This window comes from Polyodon spathula, chromosome 6 (genome assembly GCF_017654505.1).
Source record: "Polyodon spathula isolate WHYD16114869_AA chromosome 6, ASM1765450v1, whole genome shotgun sequence".
In the NCBI taxonomy this organism is placed as follows: Eukaryota; Metazoa; Chordata; class Actinopteri; order Acipenseriformes; family Polyodontidae; genus Polyodon; species Polyodon spathula.
In genome coordinates, this window is record NC_054539.1 from 15181211 (window position 1) to 15208958 (window position 27748).

A 27748-nucleotide genomic window follows, 5' to 3' on the forward strand; every position below is an offset into this window, starting at 1 on the left:
TACATATAGCCTACTTGGGGGAGAACCTTCTGGTAACAAGTCCCTCCTAACCACTGGACCACCAAGCCTCCGAATCAGGGAAGGAGAATCTTTCTGCACTTTTTTAGAAGTATAAATGCTCAGGTAAACATAAATAATTAACGTTTTAAGAACTAAGCCTACACTGTTTGGTATTCTGTCCTAACCCAGCAGTTTGTCATCCAAACTGTTGTGACATAAATGATTTATTAAATACAAAAACAACCGTGTTAATCAGATTTATTCACCATTTTACTGCAATTGTTCTACCATTCAGTAGAGCGTAAAGGGGTACTTGAACTGAAACCTCCAGACAGGAGTACAGTCACAAAGAAGTTTAAAACCCGTTCTAAAGTGTTTATTTAATTCAATTCAGGTCTTAAATGAGTTTCATTTCAACAGTTAAACCTGATGGGATATAGTGGCTCTCCAGGACCATCCCAGTTATTTAACTTTGTTTTAATTGTTTAATCGTTGTAATCAGACATATTTAATCTGAAAAACAATAACTCTCAGAGTTAATAAACAGCACAACGATCCTAACAATAACAAGGGTTGAAAAAATATTAATGATAGATGACAGATACACATAATTGCAAGACGTTATCTTGTTTACAAGTGTGACATAGCTAAAATCATATTCTGCACCTCCCACCTTGACCCCTATATTGAACACTACATAAAAACAAACCCAAACCCAATAGTGCACTTTTTGAACAAGATCTTAGGTGTAAAAAAAAGAGAAAACAAGTACATTTATTCATTCATTTTTCTGATCCTCTTATTTAATATCATACATAACATCCACAGTATAGTCAGTTTATTAAAAAAATAAAATCAGACACATTAGGGTTCTATTGGTAAGTTTCCATTGTCTGTGACATAATGGCTTCTCTTTGGCTGTACTGTGTATTTCAAAGTTACAATGTCACTGTTGGAAGGCATCACATAATACATGTCATCCCTTACTTGCAAATAGGGTTAAACTGCAACATCAGGTAGCCTAAGATTAGTGCTAATCAAGACCTGTGAAACTAGACATCAGTTTTGAATCCAAAAACATGAATTCTGTATTCTGAACCATACATTTACACATGTGCTAAAATGACACAAACACAATATGCTTAGGCCCAAAACTTTAAGGGTTTCTTTTAAAGAAAATTTTAGAAAGATTTTTATTTATTTATTTGGTAAATATTTCAAACAAATAAAACATATCAATAAACTGCTAACCCTTTCTTAACATTTTAATTTTTTTTTTTTTTTTTTATGAAGAGTTATAAACTGCAAGCATTATTTAATTAGCCAATATGGACTTGAATAGTGGTGTGTCAAAATATATGTTGTGGTCCTAATGGGATACTCATGTTTAATAAGAAAATAATCACAAATGATTAAATATTTTGTTAAAAGACTAAACAAATAACAAGCAGAAATGTTTTCTTACCAACTATAAATCACATTTATTAATCAATCAAGATCAATTTTTGTGGACTTTAAGTAGCTAAGGTAATGTATCAAAATGCACACAGTAGAATACATTGTGACAATCAATCAATCTTTTTTTTTTTGTATAGCACCTTTAACAAAGGCTGCCACAAGACACTTTACAAGAAAAAAAGAAAAAAACTAATAAATAACAGAATTGTAATAATAAGAATACCAAGAATACCAATATATTCTATATAAGAATACCAATAAAATATTTTAAAATAAAATAGTTTAAAGTATTTAGAGTAAACAAAACAGTCAAATAATGCTAAAAAGTTAATAGTAAAATATGCCATAGAGACAAGAGAATATCATTTTAGATAACTGGACTTGCCAGACTATAAAAATGTTGTTTTTTCAAAATCGAGATTTAAAAACATGAACGTAAGGAGCTTCCCTTACAGTACTGAGCAGGTCATTCCATAATTTCAGTGCAATATCGCAGAAGCATCTGCCACCTGAGTTTTTTTTTTTTTCTGAATAATGGGTATAGAAAGTATCCTGGCATCCTCAGATCAGAGTGACTGATTGGGGACGTTGTGTTAAAAGATCTTTAAGGTAAAGTGGAGCAAGGCCATTTGGAGCCTTATTCATTAATAACACCACCTTAAAATTGATTGTAAATCAGACAGGAAGCCAGTGTAGAGATGCCAGCACAGGAGTGATAAGATCTCATCTCTTAGTCCCAGTTAAAACTCTTGCAGCATAATTTTCTACAAGTTGCAGACAGGATACCACATTGCTACCAATACCAATTCAAAGACCATTACAGTAATAAATTATTGACCGTGTAAAAGCATGCATTAAACACTCAGCAACCTGTCTGGAGAAAATACCTCTCAATAAGGCAAGGTTTCTTAAATGACAAAAAAAGTTGTAATTTTCTTTGGTCATCATTACATAATGAAAAAATTGTTCTTAGTTTTGTGATCTAAACTAGTAGTTTGGTGCAAATAAAGCTATTGTAAATATGTTTTAAGAATATATTCCAAAAAAAACTGACTTATGCACAAAAATTTGACATTGTGAAACTAGGCAGTTTCTGGCTACATAAACAGCACTTCCGAACAGTTATCAAACTGTTTTATTAATTAGAAAAAAAGCTTTGTTGTTAATATTCCATAGTACTGCAACCATGAGCTGATACAGAGGTGTGCTAAGAGGTTCCATTACTTGTCCAACCCCTTTTAAAACATAATCTGCAATGTGCCTGTGTACAAAATAAGTCAACATTTTGGAGTCGCCCTTTTCCCTTAGCCTGAATAACTGATGCATTCATTAGTAACACGCTTCATTGCGTCTAAATGATTAGGTCACCATAAAATCTGGAATGGCTCAAATTGCTATGAAATGAGGGTCTTATTTCCGTCCTTTAGTTGTTAAATGTTTTACAGATATGGCTGACAGATGACAAGGATGGTGGCTGCAGTCTGCGCAAAACACTGCACCATGCTGTTTACTAGCTATAATCTGATTTGGTGTGTAGTGTGCACAGGGAAAGGCAGCAGCTGGGCTGGTAGGTGACGTAATTTGTTGTGAGAGGTCTTGTACGGTGGCCCCGAAGTGCAAAACACAAGCAAATAATAATAATTAAAAAAAAAAAAAAAAAACACAAGCAAAAAAAAAGTGTACATGTAATTTAAAAAAAAATACTTACCTGCAATTAAAGTCCCGGGTTCGGTTTCGTCCCCCCGCCTGTGTGATGCGTTAACTGAGAATGCTACAATATTAAAAAAAAAAAAAAAAAAAACACCTCTTAATAAAACTGTACGTGTGCTAAGTAAATGTGGTAAGCACATGTTTGTAGGGGCTGGTATTAATTTTACAGTCGTACCCAGCAGGGCTGCAGAATGCTCGCTCCCACGCCACGATGGTACTGAATAAAGCTTTTCCGAACGTCCGGGAGGGTTTTGTGGTGTTTTAACTTTCCGACTCCTTTACGTGTTCTGAGAAAATTAAAAAAAAAAAAAAAAACTAAATGACCAGGAAGTATGCGAAAATTAATTGGTACCTAATTAACGTCGTAAAAAATCTAAAGGGTTGATGTGTTCGGAATGGGTATTTTCCGTCTAAAATGGTTCTGCCTGCTTCAAAGAGTCCTAATGCAGTCGGGAACCAATTTCAAACAGGCTGCTAAATTAAATAAACCACCTGTTTGGACCTTACAGCAAGTGCTACCAAGATATCGAATGCAGAAGGCTATGCTATTGTATTTATTTTTCATTTTGGCATACAATATCTGCCAAAACCTGGTACACGAAACTAATCGAATTAATACAGAACATTCAAAATTAATCTACATTCAAATGACCTCTAACTACGTTTTTTCTCTGTCCTGACGTACTTGCTTTATTATGTATCTTCTCTTGTTTCTCCGTATCTCCTGAAACACGTCTGTTTTGTTTTTTTCCGCCCCCTCTCCCGAGAAGCTAAGCACACCAACAGGCAATTCAAGTGAACATCTATTCTAAAAACCACTGATCTATAATTAAACTTAATTAAAGTTTTATCAGATTTATTTATACAATTTACTAAGTTTAAATATGTATGGCCTAATGAAATAGTACATTAGCAGGCAATTAGTTAATATAATTGCTATACAGAAATTATTTACTTGCTACACATTTTAATCAATATGTATTATATTTATTAATAAATTCATGTTTATTTATTAAAATAAAACACTTTAAAACACATTTTATTTACTTTTCACTGGAACTGTTTTGTTGTGAGTAGTAAGATTTTTTTTAAAGTTATGTGTTAATTTAATAAAAGTAAGCACATCAAATAATGTTATATTCGTTTTATAATAGCATTAATAATGCACTCCAGTGGGTGGGTTGACATTGATATAACCGCACGCATAAAGGTTAAAGTCCGCTTTGCGTCGTGCCTTATTATAACGCCTTGTGTTTGCGATTATGTCATGCTAAGTATTATTCATGTTTTTAGGGTTTATTGTTCGACTCTTGCGCTGTAAACGACTATAACTTGTAATAAATACACAGTGGATTTATGTACAAGTATATATGTGCTATTGCAGTCTAAAATTAATTTGCATCCTTGAAATGATATACGCAAAAAAAAAAAAAAAAAAAAAAAAAAAAGTTTTATGTTTTACTTTAAATTCTCCCTTTTTGTTTTGTATACTGTAAGCACAACAGTCTTTTTGTAACCGACAGGTTTATCTCTTGTGATTCCCAAGTCTCTGTCTGTGCATTCAGAGAGGAAGGAATGTCAACGAACTGAATTCTGCTTTGCTGTTTCCGCTAGGTCTCTGTCACATGACAGGTCAAAAAATCAAAGCTTCAGCAAAAAAGACATAAAATCACTTTTCTTACAACGTTTTGAAAAAGACTGTACGCATCTTAACACAATCTTGGTAAAATAATGCAAGTTTAAATCATTAGTACTACCATTACCAAATGCATTTGGGGAAATAATAGAGAAAGACGTCTAACAGTTTGTACGAGTCACAAAAGTTTGGAAGATTTTTTTTTTTTTTTTTTTTTTTTAATTAGAAGTTCACGCTGCGATTGCTTTGTGCAGTTGATTAGGACATTGTTTTGTTTTTTTTTTAAATAGGAGGGAGTTTGCAAAATAAAATGTCACAAACTGAAAAAGGAGATACCGGACCAGACAATGAGATCTCCGTGGAAAATACTGCAGTGAAAGGAGAAAAATCTTCCGAAAATCAGCACGCTAGAACTAAAGTAGTAAGTGGTATTTTCTGAACGTTTTGACATCGCAGAACAGATTTCATAAACATTGTGACTTTTCGCTGTATTTATTTAGTATGGAATTTAAATTTTACAAAGACTGAGGTGTACGGACATGTTTAAATTAAGATTAAATCTACTTTAAAATGCACTTGCATTTGGTTCAAAATAGGACCCATAGGTAAGCACTAAAGTCCAGTGAGGTATGGTAAAGAATATATAAAAATAATAATAATAATAATAAATAATAATAATAATAATAATAATAATAATAAACATGGCGAACCAAGTTAAATGTATAGTTTTACCATGGGAAAACTGCAAAATTACCTTGGTCAACTTTTATGTAGAATTTAAGTAGATAATAACATTTCATTTTTAGACTACAGTGCTTTTTATATCTTGCATAACACAAGCGATAAGGTTTACCACGCCTCATAAGATGTAACCACACACTACAAGTGTTAATGGAATGATTTCCAGATACAATTTTTTTCTATTATTTAATTAAGTGTTTTTTATTTGTTTTTTCTCATCCAGTTCAGTTTTTGTAATTTTATTAATATTTAATCAACAACAACAAAACTACTTGTTTTCATATAGTGAGAGTTAACTCATTTGAGTGCTTTCAATTCCTTTATAGGTGACTTTGCAAAGGATTCTATATTATTTAGTGCAGTGTGGTTTGAAGGAGTCAATAATCATGTTGATATAGCCTTTTCCTTTCCTGATCACCAACCACAAAAGGAAAAGGGAAATGGTTTAGCTTCCTTTTTTAAAATCCGAGGTGGTGATGTGAAACCACAAACACCAGCAATGAGGACTGTGACTTTCTGAAATGAATGTCTTAAAACAAAAACCCCCAAAACTTAACAGCAGGAACTGAAAGCTTTCATTCAGTGATCGAACAATGTTATAGTAAAAGGTACACAATTGCAGAACCTTTAAGTTTAAAGTTTAGTTCTTCCTGCTGGTCACTGTTGTGACATCATTTTGCACTTAATCCACTTTGTAAATACAGAACTGTTATCAGCTGGTAGGCTGGGATAAAGTTTAAATCCAAGTGTCGCTGTCATTGTACTGACTTTAAAGAAATACCCAATAAAAATATAGATATTCCAGTCATGTTATGCTAAAACTGTAAAGGATGCATAACCCCAGCCTGCCTGCCCCTCGGTTATCTTTATCACAGTTTTTGTTTGTTTTGTTATTTGGTACTTCTCTAAATCCACTATGACTAAGGATGGTGGGTTCATAATACAGTTCAATCCCATCCACAGTCAACTTGCACAACAGCATAGACAAGTGTGTTTATGTGCCCAAATATTATAACACACAGCAGGGTCCGTATGACTCGATTGTTACAGAAAACACCAACCTGTGCAATTAACGTGTGTAACATTTGAAGTAATAATTAAGGGTTTAACCTCAGAGCAAGTTGAATCTGATTGAATCAGGTTTTTTTTCCACAGCATTTAAGTTACAGGGGAGTGTCAGTGGTATTAAGCTGACAGGGATCTGTACTGCTGTGTATTTATTTGTGTGTCTACATTATTAGGAGATTCAGCTGGCAGCAGCCTATGTTTCAGATGCTCAGTACAACAGGAACATTCTCTTTGACAGATCGCCAGAGGGCATCAGGTAAGAATTTGTCTGAACTCATGCTAAAACAAGCAATCTGCTACAAATTTGAGTGTGAGAACATGTTTAAAAAGAATTATGATCAGATTATTTCTTTGGCAAATTATTATTATTATTATTATTATTATTATTATTATTATTATTATTTACTTCAGGTATGTTTCCATGGGAATTTTACCAGTTAATACAGCTTTATGTTCATGATGAATGTAGTTTCACTACAGTATGTATCATTTTGTTGTCATAATTGAATAAAATATGACTGACAGAAATACAGGCTTAAAATAAAACAAGGGGGAAAAATGTGTATTCCTCTGATCCACTTCCTTAACATCTCCTATTTCTACCTTTTTTTTCTGCCCAGACTGTAACTTAAACAGGCCTCTTTATTAGGCACATAATTTTACTGTTTAAATGCTAAACTGCAGTACACAAGTTCACCTGCAGCCTCAAAGTGGTTGGCATAACCAGGGCTGGATTAACCTTTTGTGGGCCTGGCGCCAAACAGATTTGTGGGCCCCCATTTGTGGAACCATTGTAAAAGACAGGATATCGACACAGACACTGTCTTTGACACATCACGTTTGTGAGCGCCGCTTAAGTATGTTTTCATCATTTTCTTAGTCACTAGTTCTTCCTCTATGCTTACTCTCCCGCTCTGCCTCTCTTGCGCGCCTGGCAATATACGCCAGTGCAGTACGCTCAAAACACTCACGCAAAAAAACCACTCAGGTCACGTTCAAAACAACAGGCTACGTACTTTCAAAACACTCTACAGTACATTAAGTTAAAAGCATTTACTTTGCTGAGTGTGACCCCGGCGCTGTGGAGCCATTTGTGCCATTGTAAACCCGGCCCTGAGTGTAACTATCAGTTTTGTAACTGGCTGCTTGTCAGTAATATCTGTCTGTGTATATGACATACACAATTATCCAGTTTCACTGCTATTTTTTTTTATCAGGAGTGTTAAACTGCTGCCTCCCGTGCTGTTTTTTCCAGGGGTCCTAGCACATTGAGCATCTGTATGCAGTATGAGAAATGAACTCGGGGGTCAATGACTTTCTGCAGGACACAGAATCCTATTATCAGTGGTGTACGAGTCCCACAGAGCTCTGCTTTATACGCCTAAGTCTTTACTGCAGCACACTGTTTTCTTCTGCAGCTGTTTGTCGTCATTTCAAAAAGCTGCTGAAAAATCAACTGTTTTCTGTTTTTTCCAGAGAAGAAGAATAGTGCAGCAAAATCATCTTGCACAATGCAGGAGCTGATGTATAGCAAACTTTGGGTGCATACAATATACAGAGACAGGGGAAATACACTTGTGGCGTTCATGATATTGCTTAGTTGTGTGTGTGTGTGTGTGTGTGTGTTTTTTTTTTTTTAAATCTCTCATGAAGTCATTGCCACCTTAACACAAATATAAAACTTATTTTTCATCTGCAAATAAGGCTAACGTTTTTGTAGCAAGAAAAACTAATGCCTCATGTTACTTTTATTATAGCGACACAAATGTGTGGATTTCTCAAGTGTAACGCGATTTGAATCATGTTTTTTGTTTTGATTACTTTTCTGTAACAAAACGTAATGTACCATGCCAAAGCTGTGTGCAGTAGGGGTGTTTTTTCGAGTAAGAAGAGTTAATTTAAAAGATTATCCCCTGCTGCATACTGTTGGTATGTTCTAATAATTGTAATTTCAAACTTTGTTACAGTCAACACAAATATTTAATGAAAAATCAAAGTCAGAGAGGGGTGTGCAGACCTGCTGTCCCTTTATTTATTTAACTTTACAAAATACTGACAGTCAACAGGCAGCCTAATTAAAACCCACCACTGCTTCTAGGAATTAAAGTTTTGTAGGGTTTTTTTATGACTGAAATTGATTCAACAGTGTTTATTAAGAATATTAGCATTATTATTTTTTATATTTTTAATTTTTAAAACCTTTTATAGGCTACTAAAATGCGATTAATGTGAATCGTGGATCACGGACCACGACTGCCAAAAACACAACCTTTTTGTGCCACATCGCGCATGACGTTTCAAAAGGGAAGCGGTTCTCCTGTATATCTGGCCTACAGTGTACCGTTCGCTAAAATTAATTGGGTCTTTGAGTTCATCTTTGATGTTTACAGCGGCAGGCGCCTTGTGTGTTTATATTTTCATACGTAACTTCTGGTTTTATTCTATCCAGCACGATTCTGAGTGGGTGTGGCCATACGCCACACAAAATACATCATATCTTTGTTTATTAATATTTTTTAACTGCATAAAACAATTTTTATTTCTATTGATGAAATCTGTACAGAAATGTATTGCTTTGTTTGACCTGCAAGATACACTTGAAGTAGTTTGTTTCACAGTGATGCATTCTAGTTTCAACTAAAAGGTGCTATAGCATAATTGTGTTTTATTAATTGACTTGTAAATGTGTTATTGAGTTACATACATGTTCTCTTTCTCTCTCATTAAGGCTGTATAGACTGTACAACCACTGGGGCTTGCTTTCAATTACTTACATTTTTATTGTTGTGGATCTTGCACTTGCTATATTTGAAGAGCCAGCAGTTGTTCCTTTGCCTATATGGGTAAGCTTTTTAGTAGTAATGTAATGTTCAGAAACACTGACTTGGCAGTGATTGCTAGCGCCTTTTCTCTAATCTCACCAGTTAAAGTTTAACTTATGAAGAAGGTTTATACTGACACATTTGTTTTGTTTTGACTAGTTCCTTTTCAAAGTATAGTAAACAAGTGACCAGTTTTTACATATCAGATTAAAGCACTGTGTATTTGGAGGCATGTTTAAATCTAATGAATATAGAAATGCATGTTTCAAATATATTGTTGTAAGCAATAACATGAGTTCAGGTGATTAAAACAGTGGTCACTTTCTATTCCAGGCTACATCATTGGTAGAGTTCCTGTGTCTTTTGGCCTTTACAGGGCGTCTGATACACTTTGCAAAAGTTATTCCCCGAAAGTCTTTCTGGAAAGATGCAAAAAACCTTTGCATCATAGTCACGATTTTAGTAAGTTCTTGTTAACGTACTATGATTTTCTTACTTTTCCTGTAGCAGTGTTGTCCATTAAAATTAACCTCAGTTGCTTTAATCTCAGCCCATGTCAATGATACAGACCACATGTTTTCACATAGAACCGCTGTTTTAGAATTCATGTGATAGTGACATCATCATCATGCAGACTCGAATCGGCTGACACATCTAAATGGTCACTGGTTAAAGCACGTCGGACAAATAAACTACTGATTTGTTTATTTGATCTGTTACCTCCACCGTCATTTTCTGCTTCACAGTCATCCATCCATTGCACCAGCGAATCAGACTCCCATTCTGGCTATTGTTAGTGGAGGGCAAAGTTTGGGGCCCATACAAAAAACTTCTTTAAAGATTTTTTTCACCCGAGTAGAATAAAATTTTACCTGTGTCAGCCTGATGGAGGGACTCCTGTAGTAGAAAATGAGGTAGGCTGTCATTCAGTGGCAGGGCTGAGCTATGACCCTTTTTGTAGAAGCAGGTATTAACTACATTTCCCCCAAATTCTGCTAATTTAATAGAGTGAGGAGGATAATCTAAACCAGTGATCTGTGAATACTAGTCTACTCGTGAGAAATATATTGTAAAAAACACCAGTTATGGAATGTTGCATTTGAATTCTGAGAATTCTGTTAGCAGCAGGGCTATTAGTGTCAGTTGTAGATGGACTGTGCTCTGGACAGCTAATGGAAAATAAACACAAAACTATGGATGAAGGTTGTCCTTCAAAGCTTCTGCCAGCAGGAAAGCCACATCGTCTCACCACAGATTGGTCCAGATGTGCCATTTGTCAGTCCAACACAAAGTCAACATTTAAGACAGGCTAAGTCAGAAGGTGTAAAGAAATTCTGAAAAGATAAAGTGTCAGACAGGATTATTATTGACCTTAATCATTATTCGACATAGAACAGGTCAGTCCTCTGTAATAAGTTATGAATGCTTTTGATTAGCAGTCTCAAATTCATAACCCTAAGTTTACGGTAGCAGTGAAGGCCAGAACACATCAGTCTCTGCGTTCGCTTAATCATGTAGGACTGTGATCTGATTGAACTATATTGAGTAGGAAAAAACGTCAAGTACACAAACGTCATCTCCACAGCAGTGTGTAGGAAAGAAATGTTTGGCAAAATTAAAATCTAACACTTGTTTTGTTTGCTCCCCCCCCCCCCCCCAGCTTACACTAGTGGATATGATTATTTACGGGTCACTTAAAGTGACAGGGTATTATGGGGTCCGATGGTCTCGAGTATTACGGCCTCTCTTCTTGGTCAACATCACTGAAAGTCGACAGGTATTTATTTCTATCTATCTATCTATCTATCTGTCTGTCTGTCTGTCTGTCTGTCTGTCTATCTAGCTATATAGTGTATATATTAATTAGTATTCCAGGATATTTGTTTGTCCAAATTAACCAGATATCATTGTAATGAGAGCTTTTTAAATTATTTCAGCCCCAGTGAGCTTACAAAGTTTCACTGTATATATATAATATATATATATATATATATATATATATATATATATATATATATATATATATATATATATATATATATATATATATATATATTTTTTTTTTTTTTTTGTAAAATTAAAAATAAACCACTAATAGAACAATGTATGTTTTTCAGTTTTACTCTTGTGGCAGTGAGATGGTGAATGGAAATTCCCTTTTCTGTTTTTTGCAGGTACGAAGAGCATTCCGGAGTATTCGAAACACTTTGCCACAAATCCTATATGTCTTTTTGCTATTTATTTTTAGTGTTCTCATGTTCTCACTTATGGCCCTGAAGTTGTTTGGAAAAAGGTATGTGTATATCCGTTTTTCAGTTTTCTTTATGAGGTCTTAATTGCTGGTTGTTACTTGAATCAACTGTTTCCATTCTCGGCGGTACAACGTGTACAGAAGGTAGCCAATGTTGATGTTGATATTTTTTTTTCATTTTTCTTAATAGAAACTATTTAACAATTGAAGGAAAGCCGTACTTTACGAACTACTTAGAAGTGGTCTTTAACCTGTACGTTTTAGTGACCACTGCCAACAGCCCTGATGTCATGTAAGTTTCTGCATTTTATTATTATTTTTAAGGTTGCACTGAATTCATTCCTAACCAGGTAACACAGAATATGTACTGTATGTAGGCACTTTAAAACAGGTCACAACTGTGAATAGGTCACTAAAGAGTTTCCTATTTTTTCTTAAAACCATCTAAATGACCTATATTTACATAGCAGCATAATGAGCCTAGCTTTATATATATATACACACCACCGGTCAAAAGTTTTAGAACACCTCAATTTTTCCAGTTTTTATTGAAATTTACACAGTTTAATGTCTCAATGTACTCTGAAATTAAAGCATAGAACAAATAAACAATTGGAGATAAAAAAGAAATCATGGAATTGTTTTGTTTAACAAAATTTAATCTAAATTCACTGGACTTGAACTGCTTAAATTTAAATAAAAACTGGAAAAATGGGGGTGTTCTAAAACTTTTGACCGGTAGAGAGAGAGAGTGTGTGTGTGTGTGTGGGTGTGTATATATATATATATATATATATATATATATATATATATATATATATATATATATATATATATATATATAGTTTAAATGCAGTTTAAAATAGGCATAAACAACCTTAACCCTGTAAGTCGGGGTCTAATAAACCCTAAGCTAACATTGACAGACCACTAGAGATATCTGGCTCAGCTCCTGTCTACCTTTTGCTTTAACAAATTATATAAGAAATAATTATTCTTACTTCTTTACTAGTATTTTTTTTTTCCTCAATCGATACCTCCCTCACATGTTTTGTTCCTTGTTTTGTAAGTATGATAGCTACCCGTCCTACTGTTGGCCATTGAGGCTTTCATGCTTTTACTCTCCATCTCCAGTGCAAAAAACAAAAACAGGCAGAGTGTTTTAGAGGGAAATATAGGTGGAAAAAAAAGGTTTGGCTGTTTTTGTACTCTGCATTTGTATCAACAATGTGCATTTTTTCTTTACATTTGTTTATTTGATTAAAAGTAAAAGGTCAGGTTTTCCTGTTCCTGTTGATAGCTAACCTAGAACAGGCATAATCAATTGCAGTCCTGGAGGGCCGTTATACACCAGGATGAACAGATAAAATGTAGTTACTGGGTAACTGCTTTAGGACTTAGATTGAGGTTAAATTGGTTCAATTAAACTGTTAAGAACAGGGTTAGAAAAAAGCCCTGGCCTGGAAAGGCCACAGTTGCCCACCACGCCTAGAAAAAGAACTGACCACACCAAGCCTGGTCTGGAAATCACACTTGATTACAACTATTACATTAAAGGCTGTTCTAAGGGTCAAATGATCAAACTGTTTATTGATTTGTCTCATACACTGCATTAGTCTCTTGATTGCAGTTTTAACAGCAAAACATTTGTGGCTTTTTTCAAAAGGTAAGCACACTAAAGTTCTGGTGTCAGGCTGTGATAGAAAGAACTGATTCATTGTCAGTAGCAGCGTCTCACTGTCACTGATTTACCAAACATCAGAGCAAATGCTTCTATATTGGTTCATGTTCACAAGCTTGTTTAAATATTGATCTTTCCTGTATGTCAAAAACTTCGTTTGTACTAGCGGGGCAGCAGAGCTGACGTTTCCATAACGATTGTGCATTTCGTGACAGAAGCCTACCATTTGGCACAGCTGTTCTTCCAAGGTGATGAATTACTGAGTGCTAAGCTGGATCTGCCTTAGAATGGTAGTTATAAGCCTTCAAAATTCCATTACATTTTCTACTCCGTTGTGCTGTAGCTTACAGGAATGAATAGAAAGCCTCAGGAGTTGAAGGTGACACAAATCACAATCACAATATGCTTTTATTCATGCTTTTTAGCTGACAAAACAAGATCAATAACATAGAAGATAGTGTGTTTATGATTGCTGTACTCTTTCGTTAATATTTAGTTTTGACCAAACTCTTTGTCTAGTCTGTTGTGCACTTGTTATCACGTGCACATAAAGCAGTGCACTGAAGCGCTGCTTTGACACATTTGCACCTTGTACTGCACCCAGTTTTGCAGCCACAGTGGTTTAGCTGATAACATGAATCAGAAGCTTCAGGTAGTGTCTTCCACAGTTGCAGATAAACTCCTTCCATCCCGTCAGTTGGACTTGGCCACACAGGCCTAGCCACTGTACTCTGCTCCAGATATGGCCAGCCTGGTAAGCTGCCCTGAGGGTGTGCTGTATCAGAGCTATTTGAGTAGGAGGAACTCCATCAAGAGAGCGGCCTTTCTTGGTGAATAGGTACTTCTTGTTTTCATTCACTTCATCAAGAGCAGAGAGCGGAGCGGGGAGTGGAGCATGCCAGTTGTATATGGAGCTGGGGAGCGGAGATGGGTAGTTGCTGGAGCGGAGTGGATATTTTACAGCACAGAAATATCATTAAATATTCAGAGCATATTAATCATGTAGTGCCACAGGCAATGGTCGTCTTTTTTAGTTGGGGAATCTGTATTTTATATAGGATTATTAAAGTTATTGTAAGTGTTGAAAGATTCTGGTAATATACAGAATATGCAAATAATGTGGCTCCCAAATCTTCAGGTTATTCACTTTTATTGATTGATTTATTTATGTTTGTAGGATGCCTGCTTATGACAACAATACATGGTTCTCCATCTTCTTCATCCTGTATATTATCATTAACACGTACGTCTTCATGTCTGTCTTCCTGGCCGTCATCTACAATAATTACAAGAAACACCTCAAGGTAAACTTTTAATGAAACCACTTTTGTTTCTGCTTTTTGATTATTTGTGAGTAAATGGAAAGTATGTTAGAGATGGGGCATCGCTGTTTTCTAAACTCCCATAGGAAGAGGTGAAACAGCTGGTCAGTGTAAAGCGCCACAAGATGGTGAAAGCCTTTAAAGTCCTGCAAGTGTGCGAGGGCACTGAGTACATCGTCCGACAATCCCACTGGAACCAGCTGGTGAAGACAGTCGAGCCGAGTATCAGCAACGCCTACCGAGAGCTGCTATGGAGTGTTTCAGATGATGAACAGAAAGGCTACATAGGTCAGTGAGTAAATGTCAAACTGCATAACCCTAGCAATAAGCTGTAATAACCTGGGTGGCTATTATAGTTCTATTGTTCCAGCAGTCGCTTGAAGTGAAAGTTTTTTACAATTTTTTTTTAAATTCGTTTTACAATTTTCTCCCAATTTGTGGAGTGTTCAATTATTCAACCTGGCTCACTGCTGCAACCCCCAGACTAACTCGGGAAAGGCGAAGACGATCACCCAAGTGCCGTCAGCCATCTGCTTTTTTCCGTACTGCAAGCCAGCCATGCAGCCATATCCAGAACTTACAGCGTCAGAGGACCACGTAGTTCTGAATTGCGTACAGGCCGGCCTGCAGGTGCCAAGCCAGCCACAGGAGTCCCTGGTGTGCGGTGAGTCAAGGACTCCCCAGCTGACCTAACCCCTACCCCACCTGGGCAGCACTTGGCCAGTTGTGCCCCTGGGAACTCCCAGCCATGGTCGGCAGTGACATAGCTTGGATTCAAAACAGCGATCTCTAAGCTATAGGGCGCATCCTGCACTCCAGGCGGTGCCTTTACCGGATGCGCCACTCGGCAGCCCCCATCATCTGCTTACTGTTCAGAATTGAATCCAAATAACAGGCTTGTGCGGTTCTACTTCGGGTACCTCTGTATATACTGACACCTGCTGTTTTATCTGGTTTTTAAGGAAAAGTTGCCTTTGTCCAGTTGGCTGACCTTCTGAATATTCGGGTTATTACAGTGAAGGCCCGGATTCACCCATTACAAACCTGGCTGCCAGGCCTGTACCATTCAGCAGGGAGCAGGCTCATACACAAAATGGTTCAGCATAAGTATGCCTTTCAATATCTTAGTGGGTGTGTCCCACATGTTTGCAGAGTTATGTATGAGACTGACATACAATTAATAACCTATAATATGCTCTGGCCATGAAAACATGTATAAAGCTTTGCTGCTGTAGCCCAGTCTTGCTTGCTAAATGTAGTGGTATGTCTGAATAGACCATTGTTTACTCTTCAAATATAAGCACATTATTTGAAGTTTGCTAGTGGAGTGGTACATAAAATGTGTACATTCTTTTAGGAATGATTGAATGGAGTTTAGAGTGTTTGGTTATGCGGAATGACTCAAACTCAAACCAAACACTTATTTCCATCCCTCTTTGAGTTATAACAGAAACGATGACATATTTGCAAAACTGTTCCTTTTAATATCATTATGAAGGTAGATAATAATGAGCTGTGTTTGATAGAAACCCTTGAAATGTATACGGTACCTCTGACTTCAGATTTGACCGATACATTTTCCCCTGCCTCTTGCAGAGGGTTTGTTTATGCATACGACCTGATTATTCTGATAAATGCCGTGTTCATTTGCCTGGATGAAGAGAATGCGATCATTGCCTACGCTGAATGGGTGTTCCTGGGGCTGTATCTGGTGGAGATCTCCCTTAAGCTTTACACTTATGAGCCCCGACTGTTTTTTGCAAAGCACCAGTTTTGGAACTGGTAAGGATATTTTACTACATATGAATATCAGCTTTTATTGCTGCAGTTGGACCACAGTAAAAACAGTTTAATGAGTTTGAATTGGCAGCATGTGTGGTAGACAAGTGATAAGCTCTTAACCTTATATTGACAAATGCTATTTGTAGGCATCATCCTACTTTATTTATTTATGTATTTATTTATATAAATATGTCCCTGACACTGGTTTCTGACTCAATTACTTTACCAGAAGAGTCAGAAACATATGGAGCATTTGACAGTAAAATAAAATAAAAACACACGTAGGAATCTTGCAGCTTACAGCTGATTGTTTTACTACATCACTTTTCTTTTTCTCTTTCCAGGTTTGACACAATCATCATAATTGCAGCCCTGGTTGCTACTATAGTGACCTCTATACTGAGATCATGTGAGTGTACATTTTGTATTCTGCATTTGTAGGTATGCTTTAGCAGATAGTTTTACAGCCACCGCACTATTCTTGGACTACCTTACCTAAACACTAGAGGCTGGTTTTACAGACCCTAATTAACACTAGTCTTGAACTTCTTTGCCTAAAGTAACATTAGGTAATCCAAGATTATTGGATCATTATTTACTATGCTTTCCAACAATAGGCTATCAAACAGTTAAGAAATTGCATATGCTACTGTATAAAGTATTTCTTTTAAGGTGTTTTTTGGGGGAGGAGGGTATTTAAATGTTTTATATAGTCTTTGCCTTTACATTTTAGATAACGTAAGTGGGCAGTTAAAAAATAAATAGTAAAATTCTATCCGGCAGAAGGTATATACAGATGAGACTGTATGCCAGCGTGACAACAGCTGATTCAGAAAGCCAGGTGAGACAGTGCTGGTCTTGGTGACGGGAGTGGAGTGCTTTTCTTGGTGATGGGTGTTTCTTTTTTCTGTCTCCTAGCTAGAATGCTGGAACCCAGTAGTGCTGCTTGTTAAAAGTGGGAAGCTTTTAGATGCAGGTGGTGATTTGTGGAAAAGTTACAATGAAGTCAGTGGGAGAGCTCATAATGGTGTGTGAATAGTTTTAGTCTAATTTTAACACAGAGGAAGCGTGGCTTGTACCTCATGAAGGAAACCTTGCTAAAATGAGACCTCTAAGCCAAACTTCCTATTCCTCGGTCAGCATGTGTAACAAAGTGTTGACGGTAAAACCGTTGCAAACGCTGTTGAAGGCTTCAAACAAAAAATCTGTCTGTTTTAGTTTTCTTATACTTTTGCAAAACTAAAACTGGTTACATTGAAGTGCCTCCTACAAATATTAGCAGCAGCAGGCAGTGCTTATACTCTGCTTTTTATTATGGTTCCTGCTTTATCAGGTCAGTCCTCTTAATATCCGTTAAATATGAGCTGGGTTTATGTTTCACTGATATGGGCTCTTGCTGAGATTTTAGAGCTTTTTTTATTTGCTTTTCCCCCCTCCTAACTGGCTGTGGAAATTGCTTGCTTCCTACCTGTTAAGGATGTTTCAGTTGTTATCAAGACATTTTATACTAAGTTTGGATATGTGGGCTAACATCTGCTGTCTTAAATCTGTAATTATGTTTCAAACTGAGCTTTGAATAATTCGCAGTACAGATAATGCCTTGGTTTATTATTATTATTATTATTATTATTATTATTATTATTAATTGGTTATTTAGCAGATGCTTTTATCCAAAGCGACTTACATAGACTAGGGGATGTTGCTGCTGCAGAGTCACTTGCAATAGGACGTTGGTTTAATGTCTCATCCGAGGGACACATTCTTGTGCATCAGTATAGTTATTCTTTCCTGCAAGTTATTCTTTTCATTTTTCCCCATTTTGGAGGGGTTTTTTCCAGTTAGTGTTTGTGAAGAAATTCTACTTTACACATAAAATTTATGTGGAACTCATTATTTATTAATTTGTTTATCTTTTAACATGGCATGCAAGTAGCTTGACTTGCTGCAAGGTACATCAGAACTGCATGCAAAAAATGTTACACGACCGTTGGAAATGTACAAAGCGTCTCCAATAATAAGGTCCTTAGTTCCTGTTTCTTAGGTTAATAAGTATGAGATTTTTGCCGTGATAATTTTTATTTTGTTAATATGGAGCCTAGTCGAGACACCACTATGTAATTGTTCACATCATATTATCACGGAGGTAAAATAGCTCATGCATTGTCCAACACTATGCTGTGATACTGGTTGGGTTTATATTGCTACAGCACCTCCTTGCAAGTATTGATTAGTCTGAATCCAGTAGTATGATTATCATAATGATAATAAAATCAATAAGATCATATTGCAATGGTTGTTTTTCTTTTGTTTTTCAGCTGGAGGTTACAATAGTCAACAGGTACTTGATATTGTCTTTATCTTAAGAGTCCTGAGGCTTATTCGAATTGTTGACAGCATCAAAAGGTAAATGGGTAATTTATTACTTTGATTAAAGAACTTCTGTTTGAATGCAGTGTGGATATTATAGTACAGTACAGAACTACTGTATTGTAATACTTGCTTGGCACGCAGTATTTGTCTGTGGTATGTGCTGCAAAAAGTGAAATCAATTGTTTGTTTTTTTTATGATGCAAGCTTTATTGTTAATTTTTGAATTTCCTAGCTGTTACCTTACTTCTTGGTAAGTTGTATTTTTTTTACATAAGTGAATGGAATTGTTTGTGCAACCCATGCAGATACATTTTTGTATCGTTGAATTGTGTACAATTGTTTATCAAGTAGTAAGGTGGTAGGGTCTGAATAGATCAATTTCTGTAGGTTCAGCTACAGTATTTGCTGGGTATCTAGAACATAAGAACATAAGTTTACAAACGAGAGGAGGCCATTCGGCCCATCTTGCTCGTTTGGTTGTTAGTAGCTTATTGATCCCAAAATCTCATCAAGCAGCTTCTTGAAGGATCCCAGGGTGTCAGCTTCAACAACATTACTGGGGAGTTGATTCCAGACCCTCACAATTCTCTGTGTAAAAAAGTGCCTCCTATTTTCTGTTCTGAATGCCCCTTTGTCTAAACTCCATTTGTGACCCCTGGTCCTTGTTTCTTTTTTCAGGCTGAAAAAGTCCCTTGGGTCGACACTGTCAATACCTTTTAGAATTTTGAATGCTTGAATTAGGTTGCCACGTAGTCTTCTTTGTTCAAGACTTTGTTCAAAGATTCAATTCTTTTAGCCTGTCTGCATATGACATGCCTTATAAGCCTGGAATAATTCTGGTTGCTCTTCTTTGCACTCTTTCTAGAGCAGCAATATCTTTTTTATAGCGAGGTGACCAGAACTGCACACAATATTCAAGATGAGGTCTTACTAGTGCATTGTACAGTTTTAACATTACTTCCCTTGATTTAAATTCAACACTTTTCACAATGTATCCGAGCATCTTGTTAGCCTTTTTTATAGCTTCTGCTGCCTTGCAGTTTAATTTAGGGTATGACTTGTGGTTGTTGATTTGGAGGTGGCAATAGCCATCACACTTGTAAGACCATTTACTACATTTTAGAATCAAATTCTTAGTTTTGATTATTAGTATTTGTATCTCTTCTTTCAAGCAGGTAAGGGCTGGTTCATACTTCTGTCGCAGATGAATGCCGTACGTCAGACACAGACAGCTGTAAAAGCTCTGCAGCTTCACTGTTTGCTGTGCAACTGTTTTTCACAGTTTTAAATACAGACTGCATTCGCGTAATTGGAAACACTTACATTTTAGGAGATGTGCTGAGTTTGTACCTCTTATACAAGGTTTAAAAAAATGAAAAACGACGTCATTGGTACATCCGTCCTCTCAACCAGCAGAGAGCCTGAAAGGGAGAATTTTGTGCATTAATTAGAGAGATGCGGGTATGTGACAGTGAGAGATGTTTGAGGTATTTTAGAAAGACAGGTGAAATGCTTGACGATCTGTTCAACAGATTGGGACCAGCGCTTCAGTGCTAAAACACACAGCGATGCCAGTGACACCTGCAGAAAGACTTGCAGTCACACTGCACAGAGCAACTGTTAATTCACAGCAAAGTGTGGCCACAGGATCTGCTGTCCTTTTTCTTTTTTATCTTAATAGTATCCAGCAACGCGGTTTCTATTATTTGGGCATCTCTATATTCTTTAAGTGAGGAGTTGTATAAATGTGGATGTATACAAACATCTTCTATTAAAAGTTCCTCAAAGTCTTGCTCTATCATGGTTACCAGAGTGCGACCATGCAGCAAATGTTGACATTTTTCAACATCATCTGACCCCATGCGATTTCAGCTCACTGACGCATGAGAAAAGGCTGTACGACTTTCCAAAAAAGATTCACGTTGCAAGTGTGGATAACGTAATTCCAACCTCTCGCACAGGGTCGGAAACCTTCGACCATGACCAGAAATTATGTCGGCCTGAAGTATGAACCAGCCTTAACACAAAGTCTTGGGAACTGTTAGGGTTTCTTGAGTTTCAGGGATGGAAATAAGACTCTGAGTTTAAGACGACACATTTGAGCTTGTTACCTATATACTGTGGCTAATCAAAGTTGTATTAAAACATGGAATGGGTGAAACTGCTATGCAGCAGGAGTCTTATTTCCATCCCTGCATTTGCATAATCACACAACTCAAGTCCAACCATTAAAAAAAAAAAAAGTGCTTTTGATTTATAATGTTCAAATTGCTTATAATAATCTTTTGAAACCATTTCCAGGTTCCGTTCTATTATCAATACTCTGATAAACATTGGATCCACAATGCTTACTTTCGGACAACTTGTTGTAGTAAGTGTTTCATCACTCCAGTTTACATTTTTTTGTAATACCTTTTTTGTAAGGTGAGCAACTTTGGCAAAGGCTACAGTCAGGCACTGATACTATATTACTAGCAAGTGTCTTCATTCATACCCTGCCATTCAGTCGTGGACTTCTATCAAGTGAAACAACGAATTATGTGGTGTTATTGTAAGGTGGACTAATATAAAATCTCTATTTTATTAACTGTGATATCCACCGATTGCTTGTTCTTTGGTTCTTTTGCAGGTGGTGTATTATATATTTGCTATCATAGGGATGGAAATATTCAAGTACAAAATAAAATCTTATAGCCCAGATTCAACTGACCCTGAAAGTGAATTTTGTGGAAATATTCTATTGAAAGACTCCAAGTTTGCGAACTATAAATACTGCAAGAATAACTTTAACAACATTGTGTCTTCATTCATCGTCCTGTTGGAGTTGACTGTTGTCAACCAGTGGCATGATATCCTTTTAAAACAAAAGTTTAGCCCTCATAGGACTGGACAATAATATTATACATAGCCCATGCATGAGGAAGATACATAAATGGAAACCGTCTTCAAGGTAAACTGTTATTAACACATACACTATGTTCTTAGTGACACTGAGAGAAGAGAAAGCATGAAACTGTACTCTGTAGAGATTCATGGCAGCCATTGCAAGACTGTAATGTCTTTAGTGCTTTTTGGGTGTAAAATAAAGCTAGTATATCCAAAATTGTCAGATATTTCTGAGCAGTACCAAGCATTTGTGATCATTTTCCTTAATTCAAACATACTTCTGGCCAGTGGCTTTACAAAGGTAACCCATATTACTGCAATATTGTATTTCATCATTTTTCATATTGTGGTGGTCATCATTATCCTCAAGTAAGTCTGTCTTTATGAATTTCTTGTCTATAAATGTTTTGTCCATATACGTTGTATTAAATGTGTTTGTGGTATACATGCATATGCCAATACGCTCATCACAATAGATGCTTTTCCAGAAGTTGAGATGCCATATGTTGTCAGTTGCATAAATGTTTTCTAGGAGCTGAATTTATTACTGGCTTAGTGTCATGGTGCTGAACCCAGCTTCTGCTTTCAAATCTGAGGATACTGAGAAATGGCAGTGGATCTGAGGACCAGATTTGGGCTTTTTTAATTTGGGGGGTTTCTCTGATAGACTGTGGATCCTAGCATTTTGAAGCAATTGAAAAGCTACTGAATTAAATTGTTTGGAATAAAGTTAACCTGTGTTGTTCTGTATGTTTTCATTTAATACAGCATTTTTATAGCCTTCATACTGGAAGCTTTCTTTGTGGAATATACAGTAGAAAAGAGTAATGTACAGACTTCAATTGAAAAGAAAATCCAAGAACTTCAATTAGGGGTCCAGGAGTGAGTATAATGAAAAATACAATTCATGTTATCAATTCATTATCTTGATAATTATATGGCATGTATAAAATCTACAAAGCATGTGACTGTTTAAAGTAGTACTCTTGTTGATAAGCAACAGTGCCCTTTATTGAACACAATACAAAGGGAACTTTAGATCTCAGCTGGAGTTCACTGGCATAGCAGAGTTACTGCAAAAAGGCAGTGGAAAAGTGTTATGTTGAAATTGTATCATTTCCCATTAAAATAAAAAAAAAGCCAAACCGTTTAAGTGCTTGCTGTTCCTTAGGCATACATTATGGGGAACCCCCCCCCCCCCAAAAAAAAAAAAAACATATACTGTGCTATTAATAATGTGGAATGGTTTAACACTTGTAGCAGATATCAGAGAGTAGCAAGCTGATTATCAAATTACCATAAAGTCTGAAGCTTTAATTTTCTTCCTTTCAGGGACCAGCAGGAAGGAACCTTGTGCAATGACATGGAAACGCCCGACAATGACCTTGGGTCTACAGAAAACACGAAGGTGAAACCTACTCTGATGTTTGAGATAGCTTCAAAAAGTAAGTAATAGCTTGTATATAAATAACATGGATTTTCCTCTTATCCTTCTACAACCTCTCCTCAAATTGGATGATTTAGCTGCATTGTCCCTTCTTTAGTTATTGATACGTGACGTATCTGACATTACTGTCATCTCACCTCACTATTTTATGATCTAGCCCAGGGGTCTGAATCCGGACTGCCAGAACATTTTGACTGGACTGCCAAGTCATATTGGAAATGCTATGAAGTTTTCAGACAGCATAGTTCTTATTAGAGTGGGGTGCGTAAGGGTACAGTAGGTGTCGCTGTGATAGTAAGTAGCAGACACTCGGTGCAAGCTATGAATAAAATAAAATCTACAAGAAGACAACAGTATTAGCAGCTCAAATGAAGTGAAAGTGCATTGCATTGGCTGCATTGGCTGCTGTGGCCTGTTTTGTTATCATCAACATCTCCCTTCTTTGTGGCTAATTAAACAACCGTCACTAGTAATTTTGAAAATACACAGTTAAGATAACATTTTCATACCTTCTGGTACATGTTCAGAAAATCACACATCACAAAAACAGAGAAAACAATGACAAGTACCGGTGCTACAGAGCCCATTTTTATCAGTTACCTTTTCCATGCCAATTAAAAAATATTACCGGTAAAATATAATATTTTTAAAAACGCATACGAGTCAATGCACATTGCTACTGTCGGTTCTGCTGACTCAGGGAAAGCACACGATATTATACCATACTGTACTGCTCGTGTGTACGAAACTTCACTTTGCAAACAGTAGCGCAACAGACAGAATCCCGGCCACGACAGATATCGTATCATTCTGCTATCCACCAAAAAAGTGCTATGTGTGAGCAATGATTATGCTGATTGTACTGGTGATTAAATTGTCAAGTGCTGCGATTCATGTCAGGCTTAAGTATCTGCAGATTACATTATGTGTGCGGATATTCGTTCTCCAAGACTAACATTATTAATATTAATATCAGCGTTCAGTTCCGCAAATCTTTGCGTTTCTGTATTGCTCTTGCTGAGCTCACCTGTAACCCTTGAGGACCTGCCACTTCTCCCATTTACTGTAAGTATTATAAATGCACTGAATGTAAAATGACTATATTATTATTATTATTATTATTATTATTTTTTGTCAGGTGTTTTTATTTTTAATTCACTTGAAAGAGAAAGCACAGTGTTTTTTAGTTCCGTTTTGTTCTTGTGCTTCAGTTTTGTTTGCTACAATTAGGTTTGTTTTTGCAGTGGTGAAACACAATGTTTGGCTCTGATAGCACAGATACATGTAAGAATACAGTAGTTATACAAGTCTATGGTTATGGCAGGGAAAGAACATGCAGTAACAAGTCAGTGTAGAAGGCAGACGAGTAAAAATGAGACGGGTTTGATTCCCCCAATAAAACTCCTTTAAACCTAGTGAAGAACCAACAACATGTGTAAAAACTAGTTTTGTGTAGCTCTAAGTTTGTTTGTCGGTATGTGGGTGGGAGTCAGAATGACAATATGCTCCAGACCTTGGCCTTGCTGTAACCAAGAATTCTGGACCTTCATTAAAATACTTGAGTACCCCTGATCTAGTCTATGAAACAAATTTACATGGCAGGCAACTAGTTAAGTGCCGGTTACATTTTTTAGTATTAATTATTAAAGTAATCCAAGTAAAAAAAGTGTTATAAAATGAAACTTTAATAAAATATATTTTGTTCTGTACATGATGATAACTGTGTTCACGAGTGTTGACCTGTATCATTGCAGATGTGTTCTGAGCTGATACATTGTTCAGATTAGGTCATTGTGAGGCACCCTAGCTACACTTTCCTTTGCCTCATTCCAGGATACAGGACCGCTGATGCCCTGCTGCAGCGTATATTTCAGGCAGACCTCAGCCCGGATGACGAGGGATCCCCTATGGACGAGTCTGATGAAGACTCTTTACCAGCTGACTTCAATTTCCAAAACCCAGCCTTTGACAGTGTGTGACAAAAAAATAAATAAACAGAAAAGGGAATATTATTATTATTATTATTATTATTATTATTATTATATGAAACCATCCAGGTCTTAATATAGAGCATTGTGCATTTTTATTACTTACCATTACTTTTGATATTTTAGAAGAAAGTTAACAGTTCTCCAAAAACAGCCAGCACAGAAGCTGAATTTATTCCGCAGTCATCTTAGGTAGCTGGAAGGTGACCCAGAGCATGCCTATCTGTAGCCTGCATGCGTCTAACAGGTGTTCTGTCATATACTGCCTTTGATGATATTATTGCATTTCTACATTTTTGGCACACATATGTGGTAATATGTTATCAGCTTGAAACCTGATTCAAAGCAGCACTAACACATCAATGTGTTGACGCCAAGAAGGTGTGCATCGTTTTCCAGTAGCCTGAAGAAATTCTCTGCCAATTCAGAATTCTTGCTATTGCCAGAGAACACTAACACAATTAGAAACCAGTTGTATTTGAAAGCAAAATTACAATGATACCACTGACCTCAACAAGTAGTAGCGGAAAGCCATTATTGTGTTTTTTTTTTTTTTTAATGCATGATGTTCAATTTAGTTTTATTGTAATTTGTCTTATAAGAATGAATTCCATATGGCTCAAAGCTTTATCTTCTTTGAATACTCTTCTTCCAAATAGCAGTTGTTAAATCTGTGTCAATATATTTTCACTGAAAGAGGCGTCATTTAAAAGAAAGATTTAATATTTAGATCATATGCGTTCTACTATATATAGTGTGTGATATATATATATATATAGAGAGAGAGAGAGAGAGAGAGAGAGAGAGAGAGTACATTGTCATATATGGTAATGGTTTTATATACCATATATACTTTTTTATATGCCATATATTTTAAAGTGTTGTAAAATTACATAAAGAAAATGTATTATGTATTTAGTAAAATGTGTTACACTACTGTACAGCGTGTTATGTTTTCTACCAGTGGTAAAACAGAGAGAAGAAGTTTGAGGCCTGTAAGCATTAGGGAGTTACTAGATAGGCAGTTAAATAAACGCTGCATTTTTAATCACCAATAGCAACTTAGATTGTTGTAGGTTTGAATTAATTTTACATTGTGTGAGCACTGTGTGGTGATTTACCTTCATTCATTCATTCATCGTAAATTTAGTGTTTACAAGAACCGCACTAATTTACCTTTGCAGTATGCTGCGTTGTACCTATCTCTTTGAAAACATTTTCAGCATAGTCTTCAGAGCGTCATACTGTATCCAGACCATGCTCCCTCCAGCAACAAGGCAGCTGTTTTTCCCTGTTCCACCATAGCCAGTCCGTTAAAGCAGAGCAGTGGGGTTGTTGTAGGACACAAATCCTCTTTCTCATATTTGACGCTCCCTAAACTGGAGAAATTTGGTTTAGTTCCACATTGGATTTAAGATCCATCTTGTGTGAGTAAAAATACAAAATAAATTAGGATTGTGTTGAAAAATATATTGATGCTATACATTGCAAAGGTAAAATAATCCTTTAAGTTTTATATGGCTGCTAATATATCTACTCCTCAAGTAATATGTAACGACACCCTTACTTTGACCTGTGACCTAAGCTGGCTGCCAGATTGGGTTATGTAATATTTCTAGATGATAAAGACCATTTTTAGTTATTTTTTTCTGTGATTCTCTTGGTCAAGTTTGATCATGGGTATTGGCCAAGAAAAATTCCTTACTATAAACCTTTCATGACAGTTATTTTGTATGGTCAGCTGTAACTGCTTATTGTCAGCAGCCTTGTTTTTTTCCAAAAACTAAAGATACATTTTTCAGATCAAGGACAAATACAGTACAGTAATAAAATTAACAGCCACTTAAGTTGACAGTTATACAGCACTGTAATGGATGGTGGGTTTATGGACTTCACAAGCACAGCACTGTGATGGGTAAGAGATGAGTTAAGTCCAAGCAACCACTCCAGATTGGGGAAGCATAGGTCAAGGTAGGTCTCATAATTGCCATGATGATCTTAATTTTGCTTCTTAGTAGTTCTCGTCTTCAAGAGAAGGTACAAAGCTGCAAGTTTGTGGGACGCCTTCTGCAGTGTTTTTTCAATATGGTTCTAACAGCTGAGCTATATGTCTATGGTGACACCCAGATAGGCACTGCTCTTTTCCCACTGGATTGCATCAACACTGAGAGTTGTGGGTACTCCTTGGTGTGCCTCTTGGTGAATAGTGTTGCCGTGGTCACTACCATTCTGACATACCATTCCTATCAAGTAAGATCTGCAGGTTCTTGGCCACCAACTTCTCACTGAAAGACTGAGATGATTGCAACATGATCGGCATAGAGTGCCAGCTCTGTCCCCGGTAAGTCAGTCGGCATATCGTTGGTAAAAATATTGAACAGGAAAGGCCCGATGATTGATCCCTGTGGTAGTCCTGTGAGGATGCATCGTGGTGTACACCTTTCTTCCTGTACTGCAACATGGAAAGTGCAGCCAGAAAAATAACTGCTCACCAAGTTAACCAAGTAGTTTGGAAAGCTGAGGTTAATCATCTTGTGGAGAAGACCTGTATGCCACACACACAAGACTGCCCAGTGATTTGTTGAT

At 36.4% G+C, this 27748-nt stretch overlaps 1 protein-coding gene across 1 annotated transcript; it reads left to right on the forward strand.

Moving 5' to 3' along the window:
• The first annotated feature begins 3278 nt into the window (after nt 1–3278).
• On the forward strand, nt 3279–27721 carry tpcn3 (two pore segment channel 3). Its single transcript, XM_041252200.1, has 20 exons — nt 3279–3382; nt 5095–5225; nt 6787–6869; nt 9342–9456; nt 9769–9897; nt 11096–11212; nt 11610–11728; nt 11877–11978; nt 14545–14671; nt 14776–14977; nt 15652–15796; nt 16286–16471; nt 16816–16880; nt 18787–18874; nt 21143–21212; nt 21471–21690; nt 22006–22096; nt 22496–22609; nt 23060–23172; nt 25008–27721. The coding sequence occupies exons 1-20, from the start codon at nt 3307–3309 to the stop codon at nt 25151–25153; spliced, it is 2439 nt and encodes an 812-aa protein (XP_041108134.1). The 5' UTR covers nt 3279–3306; the 3' UTR covers nt 25154–27721.
• The last annotated feature ends 27 nt before the right edge of the window (nt 27722–27748 follow it).

Excerpts from the sequence above, each read along its gene's own strand:
- tpcn3 (XM_041252200.1), top strand. The coding sequence starts at position 3,307 with ATGTTTGTAGGGGCTGGTATTAATTTTACAGTCGTACCCAGCAGGGCT. Across the intron at positions 14,978-15,651 it reads TGAACAGAAAGGCTACATAG|GAAAAGTTGCCTTTGTCCAG; the intron begins GTCAGTGAGTAA and ends CTGGTTTTTAAG. Across the intron at positions 16,881-18,786 it reads GACCTCTATACTGAGATCAT|CTGGAGGTTACAATAGTCAA; the intron begins GTGAGTGTACAT and ends TTTGTTTTTCAG.